The sequence below is a fragment of the Chlamydotis macqueenii genome, chromosome 12 (genome assembly GCF_036417535.1).
Source record: "Chlamydotis macqueenii isolate bChlMac1 chromosome 12, bChlMac1.mat, whole genome shotgun sequence".
In the NCBI taxonomy this organism is placed as follows: Eukaryota; Metazoa; Chordata; class Aves; order Otidiformes; family Otididae; genus Chlamydotis; species Chlamydotis macqueenii.
Window position 1 is genome coordinate 10376350 of NC_141567.1, and position 19350 is coordinate 10395699.

Genomic DNA, 19350 nt, shown 5'->3' on the forward strand with positions numbered 1-19350 from the left:
GCTTTTACTGCGCTTTAATCTGGGATACACACCTTTTCTCACAATTTTTCCCAATACTCTAATTTCTCTTAACCCTGAAATGTTCCTGATACCTTTATACTTGAAAGAGTAGGAAGAGATAGTACAGGCTTATCTCTGCAGGAATTATTCAACTACACTTGTGGTCCAAGCAGTATAGACTACAGTACTGATCAAAGAAAAAAATCAGAAAAAATGTCAGAAAGAAAAGAACCAATAACAGATTTTCATTATGTTCTTCTTAAGTTGCCACCTTCTGTTCTTGCATAGGGAGAGTAGGTGAAGAATACAAAAGATAAAACTAGCTCTAAACTATTTTTGAACTATTTCTTTCAGCTGTTTTTGTTTGCACTATTACAAAGCCTTGGCAGGCAAGGAAAATATTCTTAGAATAGCAGATTTCTTGCTTTGTTCTGCATCTGTTCCAAAACCATGCAATTGTATTTGAACAGCTGGCCTGTAACATGCAAGCATCAAACATGACAATGACATACGATCACAATGTTCTTCGTAGAGGACTGAGGTTTCAAAGCTGAAGTAAACTCTCAGATGTACACATCTTGGTCTTAGAGGTACATATTCAGATTTAAACCATACTTTTATTTTTCTTGAATTGAGTTCTCTATTGGCAACAAAGAACAAGCAAGTACTCATTATATAAAAATAAAAAACTGGAACTGCTCTGTAGAAAAGAATTTCCTGGTGCCGTTGCTAGGACTAGAACCAGAGGAGCTCAGTCTGGCCGTATGTTATTACCGTGCTACATGATGTTTCAGAGTTTCGAAGCTGTGTTTTGTTTTCTATACAAATGTGTAAGGAAGTTCAGGAAGAAAAAACCTTGATGAGCATTCATATCTCCTCCTCATCTAGTGTGTAACTTTGTATCCAGGGGTATACATAACCTAATTCTAAAATCCCCAGCTACAATCTTGGGCCCAACTATGTTGTTCTTCTGTGTTACGTGCCTGCCAACCTATAAAGTGAAGTTTGAATTTACACCTATGACCTTCATAAAATCTATCTTCACATTTAAAGAACTCTAAAATGATGTCAAGCTTATTTTTCCAGGTGGGAAATAGCATTGACCTAAGCTAAGCTTTTAAGTGAAGTTTCTTGAAACTACTGCAACAAACACCGTAATTAACAGTTATATTAACATTCAGAAATTTTTGTGCTCATACTGAATGAAATCTGTACAGCATCTGCTCTCCAAAATGTAAAAAAAAAAAAAAAAAAAAAGGTAAATTAGGTAGCTACTGGAGAAAACGGACAACCCTCACAGTACACATCACCGCTAAAAAAGTGATGAACGTCTTATTGAACAATGGTTTTTATAAAGTGTGATTAGTGTAAGGCTTTGCAAACTGTTTCACGTTGATGCAGGTTCCTTTTCCCCTTCTGCTCACACAACAGCTTTCAACCAGAACACTGTAGCACTGGGATGGCTGACAGCCACCACAGCCTAACCTAAAAGCTAAAAATGCTCACAAACAAAAAACAAACAAAAAAAAAGAGCAGGAACTAGCTTATTTTCATCAGCTGAACAAATTGAAAAAAAAACCAAAAACCCCAGACAGAACAGGCAGAGCACCGACGCAGCAGCATGCTGGAGCGTGAGCATCATCGTAGCTGTCATGCATCCTCTTAAATCTAGGAATTACTTTTTTTTTTCCACCCTAATAAAAACGCCGGGATGCTGGAGGCTTTTCCCGACAGCTCCCTCCCCGCCCTCTCCGGGCGGCACCATTTGGGCTGGTGAGATGCAGCAAGGCAAATGCAACAAACAAACAAAAAAAAAAAAAAAAGAAAAAAAGAAAAACAAACCCAAAACAAACCCAAACCTAAACTCGTGTGTTTTCTACGAGCAGCCGCCGCAGCCCTCGCCCTTTAAGCAGCCCACCCTGCCCGGCGGGCCGCGGCGGCAGCTGCCGGTTATTTATACGCGGGTGGCGGCAGGCGCTGGGTGTCTTGCGCGGGGCGGTCCCGGTAGCGGCGGCGGGGCCCGGAGCGGAGGCTGCCATGGCCACGGGTGTCTCCTCCACGCCGGTAAGCGGGAGCCGCTCCCTCAGCCGCGCCACCGCCTCCTCGCCGCTCAGCCCGACGCGGCTGAGCCGGCTGCAGGAGAAGGAGGAGCTGCGGCAGCTCAATGACCGCCTGGCCGCCTACATCGAGCGGATGCGGGCGCTGGAGGCCGACAAGTCGGCGCTGCAGCAGCGGCTGGCCGAGCAGGAGGCGGGCAGCGAGCGGGAGCTGGGCAGCCTGCGGTTCCGCTACGAGGCGGAGCTGGCCGACGCCCGCCGGGCGCTGGACGACATCGCTATCGAGCGGGCCGCGCTGCAGGTGGAGCTGGGCAAGATCGGCGAGGAGCACCGGCAGCTGCACAGCAGGTCGGTGTCCCGGCCCTCCCGCCGCACCTGCCCGGCCCAGAGCTGGCCTCCCTGCTGGGAAGCACCGCAGGGCCCCCTCCCTTTTGGGCGAAGGGAAGGCGACGCTGCTGTGTGTTGGGGAGGGAGTGCTCGGTGACGGCGGTGCCCGTCATGGCAGTGGTGACATCCCTGAGGAATGGCCCTGTGAGCCTGGAGTGCCTGGGGTTAGGAAAAATCCCAACATCGGCTCTGCAGATGTACTGTAGGGATGCAGTGGTGAGAGCTTCCTCCCGGAGTGCTGCTGGGCTGCTCCAGCCCCTCCCTGCCATGGGCAGGGGGCCCTTGTTGGTATCATAACTAATACCCACAAAAAGTGGTAGTGGTAGCAGAGAAGGTGGTTCTGTAAGCAGTGTAACTTACCTGGTCAAGGCTGATACTGCACAGAAATTGTCCTGGTGGCTTTTGGGTCTTGATTTACAGGCTACTGGGATGAACTGCCTGCTGTTTCAGGCTTGACTTCCTTGCAAGTGGTGTATCATGAGCATGGAATAATCTTGTCTGTTCTCACCAAGTCTGGAACAAAGTGGTGGCCCAATGTAAGTGCAGTCAAATCCTCTTGAAGGAGGGAAGAAGGTGGATAGGGGAAGGAACAAGTGTCCCATCCCAACAAGCTTCCTTTACGGATATATACTGAGTGCTAGCATAGCTAGTTTATGTTAATGCTCCATTGTACTGCTAAATCAGCTATACACTTGCAATAATTTGGGTGTCCACAGAGCTACTAAATCTTGTTATAAAGTTATAAAGTGCAATTTTAGGCACTAGCTTTTTCTTTTTACACTTGTATGGAGCAAATACTGCCCCCTCATAGGCTCAGTAAGACTTAAGTAGCTGTTCTACTTGGGAATAAACTGTGTTTTTACTCTAAGCTTCTGTGTCTTCAGCTGCTTAGAAGTCCTTGAGCTTGTCTCATTCATGCTGGGTTTTGGCTCATAGATCTGTTTCATAAAAACCACTTGAGTGGACAGTGAGGAGAAGGGTAATGCCAGTTCTAAAACTTTTTTACTGCTCTTCATGTTTGTATAACTGTGGCTTTGTTTATAAAGTTTTAGGCTTGGCAGATATGTAATCCTCTGGACTATTTTTTTGGTGTTTTTTTCTTTAAAGTAAATAGATTTTAGAAGTGGTTAACTTTACAGCCCATGGGAAATGATATATAGTACATACTGCTTTCTGAAAAGACTAGACTGAAGGCCTAATGTTAATGAGTGTTTTGTATCTGGGCTGCCTAACTGCAAATGTCTCAGATGACTTGGAACAAACTACTTTGAGGGTATCGTGCCCTTTATATATACAGCCTTTAAATAACCTGGAACTCTTATAGGATGGAATGTCACCAGATAACTTCCCAGCAGCATTAACCATTGGCTCTTATTAATCACTGGTAAAGAGACTTAAAGCTGCAGCAACAATGAAGTGTGCTTGCACTTCAGCTCTTTTCTTACTACTCAAACATATGATTCTATGAAACAGTGGTAACTGGAAGTAGGCCAAAGGTGTTCAGGGAGGAGGAGTTGTGGATAAACATATCAGTGGGTTGAATTCAGAGCCTGAGGAAGGTCAAAGCAACTACAGTAGCACAGCAGAAAGACAAGACTAGTTTGTTGTTATTGTTTTTTTTTTTTTCTGCACCAGTGAGTATAGATGTGCATTCTGTTACCGAACCTGAAATATGCAGTGTAGCAGGCTGGAGCTGTAAGACTGAATTCTGCAAGCACTGTTAATGTCCTCCAGTCTTGACCAACTGGAGACTGTTTCAAACATACCTGAACTCTTTTGGTAAATTAATTAAATTCTCCAGGTGAAGCATATGTGGCCCCTTGATTTACAAGGAATGTGATTGGCAGTGCCTCAGTAATTGCTTGCAATTGGTAGTCAATAAGCCAGGCTTAGTTCTGGAACAGTTGGTATATGGAATGTTGCAGAGCACTGTAACTGTCACTGCTTGCTGCATAATAATGTGAAGTCATGTTCTGAACCCCAAACTTGGTTTAAAAGGGTAGTAAATGCTCTTGTCAAAGCCATAATTGTTAAATTGCTGTTTTTAAAGATGAAATTACTCACATTGGGGGTCTCTGAAAATATTTGTCAGGAAAGAATATAGGAAAGTTGAACCTGGTTGTCAGAAGCCTGCATCAGGAAAGTGGACTGTCAAAACACAGGTACTAATGGAGTTTCAATCTTGCACACATTTTGCTTGTGGAATGAGATGTATACTATTGCAAGATGAAACAGTCAATATTATCACTACTAGTGTTATGGAGGTACTTGTTAATATCATAACTAATACTCACAATAAGTAGTAGCGGTAGCAAAGGTCCCAAAAGGAAGGTGGCAAATTAATACCTAGAAAAGAGAAACTGGTAAGTACTAAAAAAAACCTACAACACACTATAATGTTTTTTATTGTTATTCCAGTAGAGTTACCTTTTTTCCTAGAGTCTAAGTAAAGAATAACCTCTGCTAGCAAAACATATTTGGCTTTGTGTCATGGTCATGAAGTATCAAACACAATCAACAAATGCCTCTGAATAGCAGGGCTAGAAAAGGCCTTGAGCAAGAATGTGATGTAGCCACATGCCCCGGGCCTGTGTTGGAACCAACCATACCTGCATCCCTTCCAGCAGATGTTTGCGTAACCCCTTTTTAAAATTCCAGATGATGGAGATTCCAGGATATCCCTGGCAGGCAATGTGCTTCAGTGCTGAACTACTGTTAGTTTCCTCTCCCTAACATCTAACCCAAATATTCCTCCCTGCAATTTAAGCCTGCAACTTCCTGTCTTTTCCACAACAGACATGGAAAACAGATTCCCTTCCTTTATGCAGCAGTCTTTCATGTATGTAAAGACTGTTATGTCTCCTGTCACTTTTCTCTTCTCTAGACTAAACAACTCTTACTTTTTTCCAATCTTTCCTTGCAGTCCAAGCTTTCTAGAGCTGATCTCTCCTGCAGAATGACTTTGGACTATCTCCAACTGGTCTGCTCAGTTATCAACTGGAAAACTCATTGTATGAATTATCGCAACTTAGCCACTTGGCAGAACAGATTTTGCTAAAATAAACTGAACACTTTACTCTTTGCAGTCTCAAATCTGAGTCTTGAGCAGGAAGTCAGAATCTGGGTAGTGGTCAGGATTTTTAGAAGTTAGAGCAGTCTGGGAAACTATCACCCCTTTTTCTGATGGGAACTCACTGTGGGCCCAGCACTTCTCTACTGTGGTGCCAAGTAAAACTGGCAACTTAAACAACCGCATTGGCCATCCAGGTGGTACCTGAGGGCTCTGTACCTGGGTATTTGTACAAGGAAGTAGCCACCTTCTGAAGGCAAAGCGTTTCTCACCTCATAATTCTGCCATGCTCTGAAGGAGGGAAGAGTGTGTGCTTCCTCCTGAGGGAGAAAAGTCCCTTGCAAGGATGCTGTGAGGGAAAGGGGGTTGCTGTGGGGGCTCACTGCCCTGTGGCAGGAGCTGAGGGGCTGCAAGAGGCAAAGCCCCAGCTGGGCATGTGGGGCTGACAAAGGACTGCTTGTCAGGCTGGGCCAGTGGCCTCCTGCGGACAAATCTCCTCCTGTGCTGTGGGCAGGAATGTCCCAGGGGGTGGAGGGGCAAGAGGAACATCCCCTGGCAGCCAGAGCTGCTTTCTGCCCCTACCTGCAGAGGAGGGAGTACTTTGCCCTCATGTGTGTCTAGCACCGCCTGCCGCTCTGTCTCGGGGAAGCAGGCCTTGAGCTGCTGTGCCTGGCCTGGCTGCCTTGAGGGGCGGTGGGGCCTCTGCAGGGTGGAGGTGGCCTCTGTGGCTGCTCCCTCCTGGTGAGGGGAGTGCAGGGCTCTGGGCCCCGGGGCCCATGGCAGCCTGCTGCGTTTTAAGGGCCAACAGGCACTTTGCCAGGAAGCTGGTGGTGGCGTTTGCTGAAAGGAGGTGTCTGTGTGAGCAGGTTGTTCAGTGGTGGCAGGTCACTGTGGTCTGGGGAGCCTTGGCTTTGAGTGTGACCAGTTCTTCCCTGTGGAGACAGTGGCCTGTGCTGTCCCTTCCCTCTCTGGTTGGTGATGCCGTGGAAAATAGCTGGCTTCCGTGTAGGATTTGCAGAAAACAAGCTGGAAACCGGGTCAGAAATTTCTCTGGTTAAATGATACTTGTCTGAGGGGCCTGTCTGGCTTGTTTGTTAGGGCCTACTCTGTGCTCTCACAAGTTTTAACCAACCTCTTCAGTTTCATTCCTGCCACAGACCCCTGGGAAGGTAAACAAACAAACTTTCTCCCTCACCAGGTGCAACTTACAAGGGTAAAACTTTCATTTGCAGGAATTCAAAGAAAGAAGCTGATTTAAACCTGGCACAGGCTCGTATGAGAGATCTTGATGCTCAGCTGAACGTGAAGGAAGCTGACTTAGCAACAGCTTTGAATGAGAACCGAAGTTTGGAGAATGACCTTCGTGAATTAAAGGATCAAGTAGTCACTGTAAGACTTGTCCTGGAATTTCAGTTTTGCTTTTGTTCCTGAAGCTTTTGCTTGTTTTCCCCAACTAGTTATTGAGATTTAAAAGCAGGGAAAGACTTATCTACAGCAATAACAGGTGCACAAAAATATTTCTGCAGTCTTGCAAAAAAACAAAGGCTACTGGTAGTTGGTCTGTTAAAAGTTCTACCTGTTGTAGGTACCTGTAATTCTGTTCTGTGACCACAGTATGTAATGTTTCTTGTTCTAAGGACAAAGTAAGTTGAAATGTGTTGTCCTGCTATAGCCCCTGTAGCATTCTCTAACATGTCAGCAAAGGGAGTACTTCATGGACTTTGCTTCACAATGCTTAAATCTAGGTAGAATAAATAAGTTCTGACTACTTTTTTTTTGTAGGTTCTTATGCTACTAAAATGAACTCTGCTTGAGTTGCTACTCTAACAATGCATTTCTAAGAGCATAGCTTTTGTATCTTCATGCTTTAATGCAATCATTGAATAAGCTAACTTCAAATCTGTAGGATGAAAACTTAAAAAAAAAAAAATTGTGTTGTTAAAGCAGCACACCCCAACACTGGAAGTGTGTAATAGTTTGTCAGCATACTTAAGCTGTATTTGGAGGACTTCATTTGTTAAGCATCAAACAAATGATATTGGAAGTTAGGGAGAAGTTGGGGATACTTAGTGTTGTGAAAGGGAGGAATGTGTATAGATGGTATAACTGATTCATCAGAAGTCTACTTTGAGGAGCCAACTTCAGCTGGTGGCAGTAGGGGCTGCTCTGTATTTGCTATGTGGGAAATCTAGTCTATAGAAAAATTAAATAAGATTCTTTCTGGTGCTAACATGCTGAATCTCATTGAAATAAGAACTTAAGCAGAGTAACCAACTTCACTTAAGCAGTGTGTTTTGATTGCTGTGGGAATGAAGTTGAATCACCTGTAATAAGTTGACTGTCTTAGTTTGGGAAAATGACTTCTTAATTTTGATTACCCTGATGTCTATATTTTCTAGCTGCAGCTGTCACTGGAAGAAACCAAAAAGCATCTCCACAGCGAAATGTTGAGGAGGGTGGACCTGGAAAATCATATGAAAACTTTGCAGGAACAAATGACATTTCAGAAGCGCCTTCATGAAGATGTATGTTTTAGCCTATTAATTAGCCTATTCTCTAGGTGTCTGTGATCCCTAGACGCACTTAAAAGTAATGTTAAGATGTGCCTTGTCCTTAAAAAGGTAACTAGCTGAGTCAACCTATGACAGTCCACCAGACAATAAAATCCACTGAACTAGGAAGACTTCAAGAAAGTACACAACCTCATGTTAACTGGCATAGTACCCATAGGTATCTGGAATATGAGAATTTTATTGGGCTGCACTTCTGGAGGTAACTACAATCCCAATAAATGACTGTGACTGAAAGTGCATATATTACAGTTAAATTATTCCAGATGTTTGCTAGAAGCCTAAAATAATTGAAGAGGTTAAATCTACTTTAATAATCAACTTACGTTCCCTACTTCCTTAACACTTATCAAAGATGTCTGGTGATCTTTGTGTGAGAAGTCAGTACGCAGAACTAAAAAACATGTCAATGTAAACAAACTTCCTTCTGACTGGAAGGAATCTCGAAGTGTGTGGTTTAAGTGACAGAGAATTCAAATTAGTCTAACCAACTATTACTTTTTGAATAAAAAAAAATAGGTAAAGTATCAATGCTTAAAGAAACTGAAGTGTATGCATGCATTCTAACTAAAGAAAAGCAGATAAATAAATCTAATTCAAAGAATTAGTCGTAATGAAATACAAACTACTGCGTTTATTAGTTTAAGCAATGTTGGCAGTGAGGAAGCAAAACAACCCAGCACAGCTAGCAAGATGGAAGTACCTGACCTAATGGATGAAGATCTAAGATCTGAATAAAGATTGATTAGCATCCACTTGATAGATCTGCTTCAATACTGAATGACTTGCTAAGCTGGTACAGTAAGTCCAGTCTCAAATCAAACTTTGTTGGCTTACTTATTCTCTGAGAAATTTCTTCTCCTAGGAGCTCAAGGAGACAAAAAGAATCCATGAGACCAGGATAGCAGAAATAGAATCTAGCCGTCAGAGAGAATTGGAGACTAAGCTCTCAGATGCTCTGCAAGGGCTCAGAAAAGAACACGAAGAACAAATTCAAGGATATAAAGAAGAGTTGGAGCGAACATTCAGTGCAAAAGTAAGTCTGTAAAATATACCAATAAAATAAAGCTTAAGTTCTCTGCACCTTGGTATGATTAAAGTCACAGTAGTGTAAATGGCTGACTGGAAGAGCCCTTGCATTCACTGCAGAGCTTCTTGACGTAAGTTGTTGCAGAATTTCAAAGTGGTGTCAAATTATACAATAGAACACTTATGTGCACTTGTTACCAAACAAACTGGTTCAAGCATAAATACTGACCCTTTGTGAAGCAATTAGGAATGGCTTAAATTGTTCATAATTCAGATTTCTGATAAATCTGAGAGCTTGCCTGACAAATTCAGGACTAATGTGTGCTATGTTTGTATTAAGCAATTTCAGTATTATTGAATAAAACTTGACCTACTGATTATAGTTTTACTAAAATGCATGAAGTAAGGTATTCTTAGTTCTACAAATGTGCTTGTAAACATATGAGTGCAAATATCCCTTTCTGGTTGCTAGTACTGGTTAAGGGGGAGAGGGAGGCTATGGAAGTAGCTTGACAGCTTGTCTTCCAGACTGGTCTGTAACCTGTTTCCCTAGCCACATATGCAGGAAAAAAAATACTTTAGGTTTATACTCTTGGTAGGTAAGATCCCAGGGGTTTCTGGGTTGGTTGCAGGGTACAGCATTGTTATCTTAAGCCTTCTTTAATACTCAGTGCAGAATCACATGATCTGCTACTTTTCTCAACAAGTACATGTGTTCATTTCTTCCTGGTTCTTTTGGCTTTCTCTGTACTCCAACTTACATGCCAATTTGGTGAATTCCTTTGGATGCTTCTGGCCAGGTTTCCATGGGAAATTCTGTGAGTGCCTCTTGTAGGAGCATGGCTCTACGTTATCCTTTCTTGGAACATCTCAAGATTGAATTGCTCTAAAATAGCTCAGTACTGCTTAAAGTGATGCAGGAATTGTTTAGTAATAAACACTTAGGAAAGAGCAATAGCTTGATAAGCACATCTAATATCCTGTAGACCCATGCTTTGACAAGCAGCTTCTAAACATGTTCTCCATTGTTCTTCTGGAGAATCCATTTACTTTATATTTATACAAAATCTTCATGCATCTGTAATTGAAATATCCTAATCCAGTAATTTTCATTACTTAATTATTGCTGACTTTTTCTGACATGAATGTCAAACTTGTATAAACCTCTCTGAAAAGCAATGAAAAACTTTCTGACCTGGACTTATTGGTATCTGCACACTTAAGTAAAACATAACTATTTCCAGATGTAACAGCTGGAAATCACTTGACTTTTCCTTCCTTATTTAAAATGCATGGTCATAAGCAACTCATTACTAACAGTGACTTGTCCATAGATGGAAAATGCCCAGATATCTGCAGCAAGAAATAGTGACTTTGCCAATGCTGCCCGGGAGGAGCTGATGGAGACAAAGCTGAGAGTTGATGCTCTGACATGTCAAGTTAATCAATATCAAACTCAGGTACTATCTTTATTTGTATATCCTTAGAATTATTTTAATTTAGATGCCAATATTTTTAATATGGTCCCTTGTCTCTCATCTTCAGTTAGAGTTTAATTGATTTTTTTTTTTTTCCCTCCCCTTAATTTTAGAATGTTGCTTTGGAGAAAAGAATAAAGGAATTACAGGACATGCTGGATTATGATCGTGATCTACATCGAAGACGTATGGCTGAAAAAGAGAAAGAAATGGCACAAGCCCAGCAGCAGGCACAAGCACAGTTGGAAGAATATGAGCATCTCTTAGATGTGAAACTTGCTTTAGATCTGGAAATAAATGCCTACAGAAAGATGCTGGAAGGAGAGGAACAGAGGTAGGCAATGACAAGATCCTCATATGAGGACTTGCTTAACCCAAGCTCTCTACACTAATTAACCATATATTCTTCAGGATGTGGAAGAGGCAAGAAATATCACATGTGATTAGTGCTGTAATTTAGTTCTTGAAGCACAATTTTCTGTAGAGGGTATCTATATCCCACATCCACCACATGGTGTAGTAAGATGAAGTAACTTGATAAACCCAGCTCATAAAGTTCAAAGGTCCATTAGGCATCCCTCCGTACAGCCAAATTTTCTCAAAGCTTTGTGCTACATCCTAGAGAGATATTGAACACAGTGCTCAAGTTTCATGAATGAAACTGGGAAACTGTATGAACTCCCAACTATCCAGAGACTGCCTTGTGAGAACATGAACTCTCAATACACGCTAAGAAAGGTCAAAAACTTAAACTACTTCCACTAAAGATTGTGTTTGTAGAGACTTTAAAGGAACACTTCTTGCAGTTGTGAATCTTTTCTTATCGACACAAGCTTGCTCTGAACTCTAGGGCTTGGGCTGTCTTCCAAACTTAACAAGCTACTTAGCTACTCTTGCCAGCAAAAATAAAATCTTATATTTGAGACTTCATGGAAAGCTTGTATATAAGAAGCTGTTAGGCTTGGCTGTAGTGGGAGGATAGGAGTGAGAAGAAATAAGCACAACAGATAGTCAAGTGACTTTATCTGATTCCTTTATAGGCTAAAGCTGTCACCCAGTCCATCTTCACACAGCATTGCAACTCAAGCAAGTCAAGCACGACGGTTCCTGCAAGGGAAGAAAAGGAAAATTAAAGAAGCCAAAAAGAGAGGGCATATTGCTGGGTTTAAGACTGTTCAACATGCTTCATCTTCTGGAAATGTATCTATTGAAGAAATCGATGCAGATGGGAAATTTGTCAGGCTTAAAAACAACTCTGATGAGGTACTTCTGTTCATTCAAATCTGCATGGCCTTCATTGCAAAGCATGACTGCTTATGATTAGTGAGAGATGGCAACAGGGGAGATGAAGGGATGAGGGAAGAGTACTGCCAAGCTAAATACAAAGAGGAGACTTCTCAGCTAACCTGGCTGCTGCCAAGAGACTAGAGACTGATTTATTTTCTTGTACTGCAGGTGTTTTGTTCACAGGAATGTCTGTGAGGTGCTTTTACGGGGGGGTGCACTGGGTTCTATAATGCAGAAATCTAACACCTTCAGTTGTTTCTCATCAGAGTCAGGCTAATACTATCAGAAGTACTACTTATCCTTGAACTAAATAAGATGCTTAGTAAATTGGATAATGACAGCTTCTTGTTACTTAGAAATGCTTAAAACGGCTAAAAGGGTGAATAGAGCTGACAGTATATAATACAGGTAGAGGGTTTATATGACCAGTTATTTAACTCTTTCACTAGCTTAATCTGTACATCTAGAATTATTAGAATTAATCCTCAGAGCTACAAAACTTGTGGCTGGTAGCTTAACCACTTTAGCCTGAGATGTCAAAAACCTTCACAGGCCACTGTGTATATGTGGCCCAAGTTGTTAGATGGGCCTATGACCAACTTGATTTATCAGAATCTCCCTGGTAAAGAGTATCATGATTTCCCTTCAACGGAAGGCAAGAACAGATATACCTAAACTTGTGGGACTAAGACTAATCCTAAGGAAGTACTGGAAGAAATCATACGGAGGCTTTAATGGAAACTTGAAGGCTTAATCAAAATTGATTAGATTCTTGTATGCTACAGGAGTAGGGCTAAAACTGACCTGTGAGCCTGGAAAGAACGTTGCACTTGTATGAGATGGTATTGGTTTATAATACTGAGAGAGACTTCTTGTCCCACAGGATCAACCACTACATGGATGGGTTTTAAGAAGACATCTTGGAAATGTGTCAGATGTAACATACAAATTTCCTTCACGGTTCACTCTTCAGGCAGGCCAAGTAGTTACAGTAGGTAGTGGTTTTGTAATACTCAGAGCTCTGTTCTTGTTCTGTTAAATAGCAATAGAGATTCATGTGATAAGGAAAACTAAATGATACTGCGTGTGCCTAAGGAATTAAAATTTTATTTTATGTGGAGAGGGGGATGGGAAAAATCCTTGCAACAACTTGATCTGAAATGCCAACTAAATTTTCTTTAAAGCTAGATCTTGGATCATCCCAGATTGGGATGTGCTGTTGCTATGAACGGAATCAATATATTCTAGTTTATTCTTAAGGTTCCCCATACTTCTAGTGATTTGTCAAAAGTTGTGCAAAGACTTCCACTGTTGCTAAAAGCTTTAGTCCATTACAGTTCAGCAATGCTGAGCTCATGGCTTATGGTAGTAAGCTAAATATTAGCTCTAAAAATCATACTCTAAGTACATTTAGATAGTGATCAAAGAGCTTAATTCTATGCTCTGCACTTCAGACTTGGTACAAGCTTGCTCTAGAGATCTGCAAATGACCCCAGGCTAGAGGCTATCTTGTATACAGTAATTGCTGCCATGAGTATGTCTCTAACTATGGCTCTGCAACTCAAATGGTATGTGTGTCCAAGCAAGGCTGCCTCTCTATCAGGCAGAAGCTGTTAACAGCCTCTTTTGCACTAACTGTTTTACAGTCTTCAGTTAACATTGCCATCATTTTTGGTAGTTCTGAAAAGAACTAACCTGTCAGGGATCACAATAGATCAGTTTCTGGTACTGGACATCTTTTGTCACTAGAGTACTGAAGTATTGTATATGTTAGACTGAATACTAATCTAACTATAAATACAGTTCTTCAGAAGCTTACTGTAAATCTGTTGCAGATCTGGGGCGCAGGTGCTGGTGTAAGCCCAGGTCCTAGTGATCTGGTCTGGAAGTCTCAGAAGTCTTGGGGGACTGGGGATAGTATTGGTGTTACACTCATCACAGATGATGGTGAGGTAAGTGAGACAGTAAGTAGCTGCTACTGTCCTAATACGAAGCTTGTTTGATCTGTTTAATTCTTGGGAGTTCTTGGTGGCAATTCCACTGTATCCTAGGAACTTGCAGAGAGGAAGATAATGCATGTACCCGGAGGAGAAGAAAGCAGTGAGCAAGATGATGATTATGAAGAAGTAACTGGAAGTGAAATGGAGTTTCCACCTCGGGTAAGCTGCCTGAAGTTCAAATACATGCTATCAACAGAATCGTTTAATGGCTATTGATTTCCATTACTGTATGAAAATACTTCCAAGTACTATCCATATCCTACAATGCTTAACATTTTTCTTGATGTCAGACCAAAAGAAGAAGAAAAAAGAAATGTTGTTTGGTTTCATGATAGTGGTTCCTGTGAGCATCCTTAAGCAGGTGAGATGGTGAGAACCATGCTTGTCATCTCATAGAAAACTTGCTTCATTAATAGTGCTGCAGTCTCTTGTCCCATGTAGGATATAGCTTGCATGGCTTTGCATTGGAAGTGGAACTGATGCTTTGCTTATTCTGTAGTTGAATAAGATCAAGTAGTAGCATTAATTGTTCGGTCAATTATTACTGACACACTGAAAAAATATTTTTAATGTCTGTTCCACCTAAGCATCTGACTCTGAATAAACTTAAAAACTGTCACCCCATGAACAGAATGCAGACTTAACTAGAAATATCTTCTCTGTGGAATGAAGTGACTTACCTGACACAGTGTCCCTGACTTGCTCTTAAGATAACTTAACTTCACACTGAAGAAACCTAATATTTCCTTCGAAAGTATTAAAAGGCTGATTTCAGAGTTCTTAGTGTATTGATTGCCTAAATCCCTCTTAAATTCAAGCATGAGTTTGAGGCACTTCTGTTCCAGCTCACTTCCAGGAACTACTTTTTCTTATTTTGCTGTGCAAAACAAGTATCTCAGCCTTGCTTCAGTCATAAATACTCCCTTCAATACTTTCCATGTCAAACTTCAGCACAGATGCAGGTCATGCTAATGGAATTAACATAGTCAAATACAATAAGCATGTTTTGCCTTCCATATGCTTACAACACACTGGCTATGACTTGCATTTCCTAGATATTTTCATAATATACCTGTCTGAAAACTTAACAGTACCTTAGTACTGACTTTCTGAAGAAAATATACCTAAGGACAGGCAGTTACTGCCTACTGCTTAGTTCTTTCCTTGTCCTTCTTTCAAATGGAAAATCTGGGTAATTATAAGATAAACATCCTTTAAGCCATATGGTATTATCAAAGTCTCCTGACTTACATGCACGTTCTTGTAATATTTTCACTCTCACTGAAGGAGCATGAGACTCTTAAATAGGCTACTGAGAAAGGTTCTATAATGCTATTCTGGCCTTTGGGCTCTTAATACACAGCAGACACCAAAATGGCTGAAGTAACACCAGTGGAAGCTTTAGGCTTACAGTCCTACTGATACAAGCTGCTTCTCATGTTTGGAGTAGGGCCTCTCCTCAAGGGTCGTTGTTTCTGTTTTAAAAGCTCTTTATTTGAATTAACTAATAATATGGCTTGTTCTGCAGTCAGTGATGGGGGAAAAGTAACTTTTTTCCTTACACCTCTAATCTGTTTTATCAGCAACTTTACAATACAGTTGTGTGCCACTTATGGTAAGAATCAATTCTCATACTCTCACTTTTAATGTCATTCCTGTCAAATTTGTTGTTAGTATCTATATGCTTCTGCTGCATTGTTAGTATTGAAATAAAGGCAGCTTAGTAAAAACCAGTTAACTTCATGCATGCAGTAAAATGATGCAAACAAAGCATGCTGTGCTTTAAAGGAAGGCAGTGTTTCCATGGCTTTTGCTTCTGCTTTTACCATCCTAACTACAGTAGCATGAATCTGCATGCCAATTAAGTTTTGATGCTTCAGAACTGAGGTACTGATAGCTTGATAGCCTTTCATTAAGGAAGATATAGGCTTATGTATTGCATGGACTCAAATTTGTAAAAGCTTGTTTTCCCCTATCCCCAAACTATCTAGTATAGTTAAGATACTGCATCTCTTGAAAATCTGCTTTACATTATTAATAAGTCACTAAATCTACAAAACACTAAAAACCCCTGTACACCTATATGAGCATCAAGTAGGTAACCAGCAATAACTAAGTTTTGTACACATGCTAATTAGCCTAACATTGATGTTTTATTTCTGCAGCAAAATGAGGATCCTAGCTGTTCTATCATGTAATGTGGACAGAGATGATCATCTGAAAACACTTCTTAATCCCAGGTGACATAGACTATATGTGTTTTGGTATCTTCTGCAATATCTGAAACTTGGAATTCACACTTCCCACCTGACCTCTTTGTAAGAAACATTGTCCATAACATGATGAAATTTCCTACCTTCTGATACTGGACATTCTCCTTGGATTCACTGATACAAAGAGCAGTAGAATACAAGCTCCATGTGAACTTATTTTTACTTTAACATAAGGATCTGGTTTCCATGACCTGCTGAAACAGAGGAGGGTACACAGTTTACAAAACCTCTAAACGTGTGCTCTAGAAAGATGCTAAATACTTGACAAAGAGCAGGAGGCTGCCTCAGTTTTCTCAATATTCTGATATGGTGTTTCTCCAAAGGTAATTTGTTTCAAGCCTGAGTGGGGAAACTCTGTGGGCCAGATCACACCCTAGCTTGCACCTTGAACAAGTCTGAACTTGACTGAAGTAAAACACTATCCTGAAGAGTGCTGAGCATCTGAAATGTTTCCTGCTCAAATTCTGATGCTGAGATCAGATCTGGTCTAGATCACTTGCTAGAGAACTTCATAGAGTGAAACACCTTAAAATTAAAAGCAAGCAGTAAGAGTACTATTGTCTATTATTAAATGTTCTGTTTCTGTATTCTAGCACCTGGAAATCTTAGTTTCAGTATTGTATACTCCTAGATACAGTATTTCACAGCATAGCTGTGTCAAACTTAACTTGGACAGATATATCCTTTAAATGTGAAAAAGCATCTCATTCCAACAGAGAAGGTACTGTAACTAGCAATATTAGCATTCTTTGGTCCCAACAAGCTAGCTTTCTAAGGGGCTAGAATAAAAGATGCTGAAACAAAAATAAAAACTAGAAAGCACCAACTGTACTAAAAGGTGCATCAAAACTATCTGCTCTTAGAGTCCTTATGTACTAAATTCCTGTGCAGTCTGTGGTACTGCTTTGTGTAGGTCTGAGTTGGGGGAATACTATCTATTGGCCAGTGTGTAACTTACTGTAACTTTAATAGCTCTGTAGTCTACATAAATCCTGATCTATAGCCCTCAAACTGGGCAGTCAGCCTCTGGGGCCACTACATTCAATTCTTCTTAGCCTCTTTCTGTTAAAAGGCTTATCTACTGCCTCTGGTAAAGAAAAGGCCTTGATGAGCTGCCTAAAGTACACTTCTATTTAAGAGCATGAGGGGAGAGGAGCAGCTGAGATTGTAGATTTCTCCAAATGCTGGAACAGTTTTTTTTTGACTGCCTCTTTTGTACCTTGCCAAAGTATTCAGTTCTGAATTAAGATTTGTTCTGTGTTAGGATGCAGTTGTTCAGGTGAGGCTTTCCTTATACTAGCTTAAACTCAAGTTATTTAAAAATTCTAATTCTGAGACATGAAAAGTAGATGCTGGTTTAATACTTGTGTTTTAGCAGATCTAAATTATTGTTGTACCTTATGGCGCACACAGCAAGGTTATAGCAGCAGCTATTTCTATATTTATCTTGATTTCTTAAACTTTTTTAACTATTAAAGATATTTTTCATGTACATAAAAGGAGTCTTGGACTTTAATATCTGCAGGTGAAATGATAAAGTTCTGTTTGTTCACTGATCTTATGTGAGTGGCTCAAGAGACTTTGAAGAATAAAACTGGTGTGTTTAAGAAGATTCCCCACAGACTGAAGAAGCCTTCAGAAATACTGTGCTGTATATTTATCATTCAGTTCTTCAAATAAAGCTGAACTGCTATGAACTTGATTTAGAAGGAACTTCCACTATTTCAAATGAAACATTTTGATAACACAAGGGAAGGATGGTATTAGGTAACAACCATGAAAGACTTCAACTAGTGAACATCTCTTGATAGGAAATAGCATTACTAAATCATATCCTGTAGCATTACTACATCACATCCTGTAGCACTACTCTTGGTGGTCTAAGAAGCAAGATCTACTTCTGTTTACCCAACTCTACACCTACTAGAGAGTTTATGAAACTTGTTCTTAGTATACAATTTTAAAAAGGCACCTATTAAAGAATCAATTTTCTGACATGCAATAGATCCCATTGTGTAAATTGACTTCCTGGTAGCAAATCTTACAAGATGACTGGTTTCTTATGACCTCTCTATATACTTTATCCTAATCAATAACAGTGTAGCTCTCTTGACTTGCTTCCAGCTTAATATTTTTGCCATAGTTACTTCTATGGAAAGGTATGACCAGTGAGACATCTCTGATAAAGGGAGAAAAAGCAAAAGCAGCTGTGAGTCCCAACTGTTTAAACCTTTGAAAGTTGTCCTATACATTTTGTATTCAGAACATCACAGCTACTTTTATTCAGAAACTAGGTCAGGGCAACTTACTACTTGCCATGTTGCTGCTCCTAATAACTACTGGGTACTTGCCAATGCATTTGGAGAAGGGCTAATGAATTTTCTTCTTTGCATATACAAGTCCAAATTCTGAGCTGATGTGTCCTAAGCAGCAGGCTGTAGCCAAAGCTGCAAAGAATAACCCTCTACTCTTGAGACTGTTGTGCAAACCAAGGCCAGACATTAGAGAAAGCAGAAAGCCATGGTTTTGATAGCAAGCTAGGAGCTATTTATGTTGCTTAGATGGAAAAATTACATTATGATACACATGAAGTTCTTTCCTCTCTAGGGAATGCTCTTTCAACTGGACTACAGCACCAAGTACAGTTTGAAACTCTGAGGCTGGATTCAAGCCCCTTTGCCTTTAAGGAGTTCAGCTCCCTTCTCATCACTCTGTCTTCTAGAGACAACAATTGGGAAAAGGTTACATGTTCCTCTGGGCTAATGAATTTTCCTGGTCTTTATTACATCTGCATTTACTAAGCAAAGCAGGAAAAAGCTAACTGAAAAACAAGTTAATTCCAGCTTCACTGTGATAGTACTTAAGATGCCTGAGTCTGTCCTTAACTTTGAGGCTTTTTTTTTTTTTGCATGTTTTTAGTTATAGCATATCTTTCCCTCTCACCTAGTCATCTTACTCCTCCTTCTCCATCCCTTTCAAATAAATAAAGTGTATTGACTTCTCATTTGTTTGCAGTAGTTGCTAGTGATTGATAGTCACCTGTTTATCTCAATGGAGTTCTATACAAACCCTGTGGAGCTAGGATCAGTTTGTACTTAGTTCAAATAAATTTTCTCTTATCATCCTGCTAGAAGAAAATTTCAACAACAGACATTTTAAATTCTACACAATCAGTAGGGTGAGAGTAAGATTATTAAAA

The 19350-nt window shown here is 40.6% G+C and overlaps 1 protein-coding gene across 2 annotated transcripts; it reads left to right on the plus strand.

Moving 5' to 3' along the window:
* Positions 1–2024: 2024 nt before the first annotated feature.
* LOC104474684 (lamin-B3) lies at positions 2025–17853 on the plus strand. Of its 2 annotated transcripts, none has more exons than XM_086757046.1 (12): positions 2025–2405; positions 6747–6903; positions 7914–8039; positions 8950–9120; positions 10448–10573; positions 10705–10925; positions 11632–11854; positions 12762–12869; positions 13714–13830; positions 13930–14037; positions 14169–14239; positions 16044–17853. In XM_086757046.1, the coding sequence occupies exons 1-11, from the start codon at positions 2038–2040 to the stop codon at positions 14208–14210; spliced, it is 1767 nt and encodes a 588-aa protein (XP_086613172.1). In that variant the 5' UTR covers positions 2025–2037; the 3' UTR covers positions 14211–14239; positions 16044–17853. The 2 variants fall into 2 exon arrangements, with proteins under 2 accessions (XP_086613172.1, XP_086613171.1); XM_086757045.1 differs by lacking the exon at positions 14169–14239 and adding an exon at positions 15462–15493.
* Positions 17854–19350: the final 1497 nt, after the last annotated feature.

Excerpts from the sequence above, each read along its gene's own strand:
- LOC104474684 (XM_086757045.1), top strand. The coding sequence starts at position 2,038 with ATGGCCACGGGTGTCTCCTCCACGCCGGTAAGCGGGAGCCGCTCCCTC. Across the intron at positions 10,574-10,704 it reads TTAATCAATATCAAACTCAG|AATGTTGCTTTGGAGAAAAG; the intron begins GTACTATCTTTA and ends CCTTAATTTTAG. Across the intron at positions 15,494-16,043 it reads ACAGTTGTGTGCCACTTATG|CAAAATGAGGATCCTAGCTG; the intron begins GTAAGAATCAAT and ends TTATTTCTGCAG.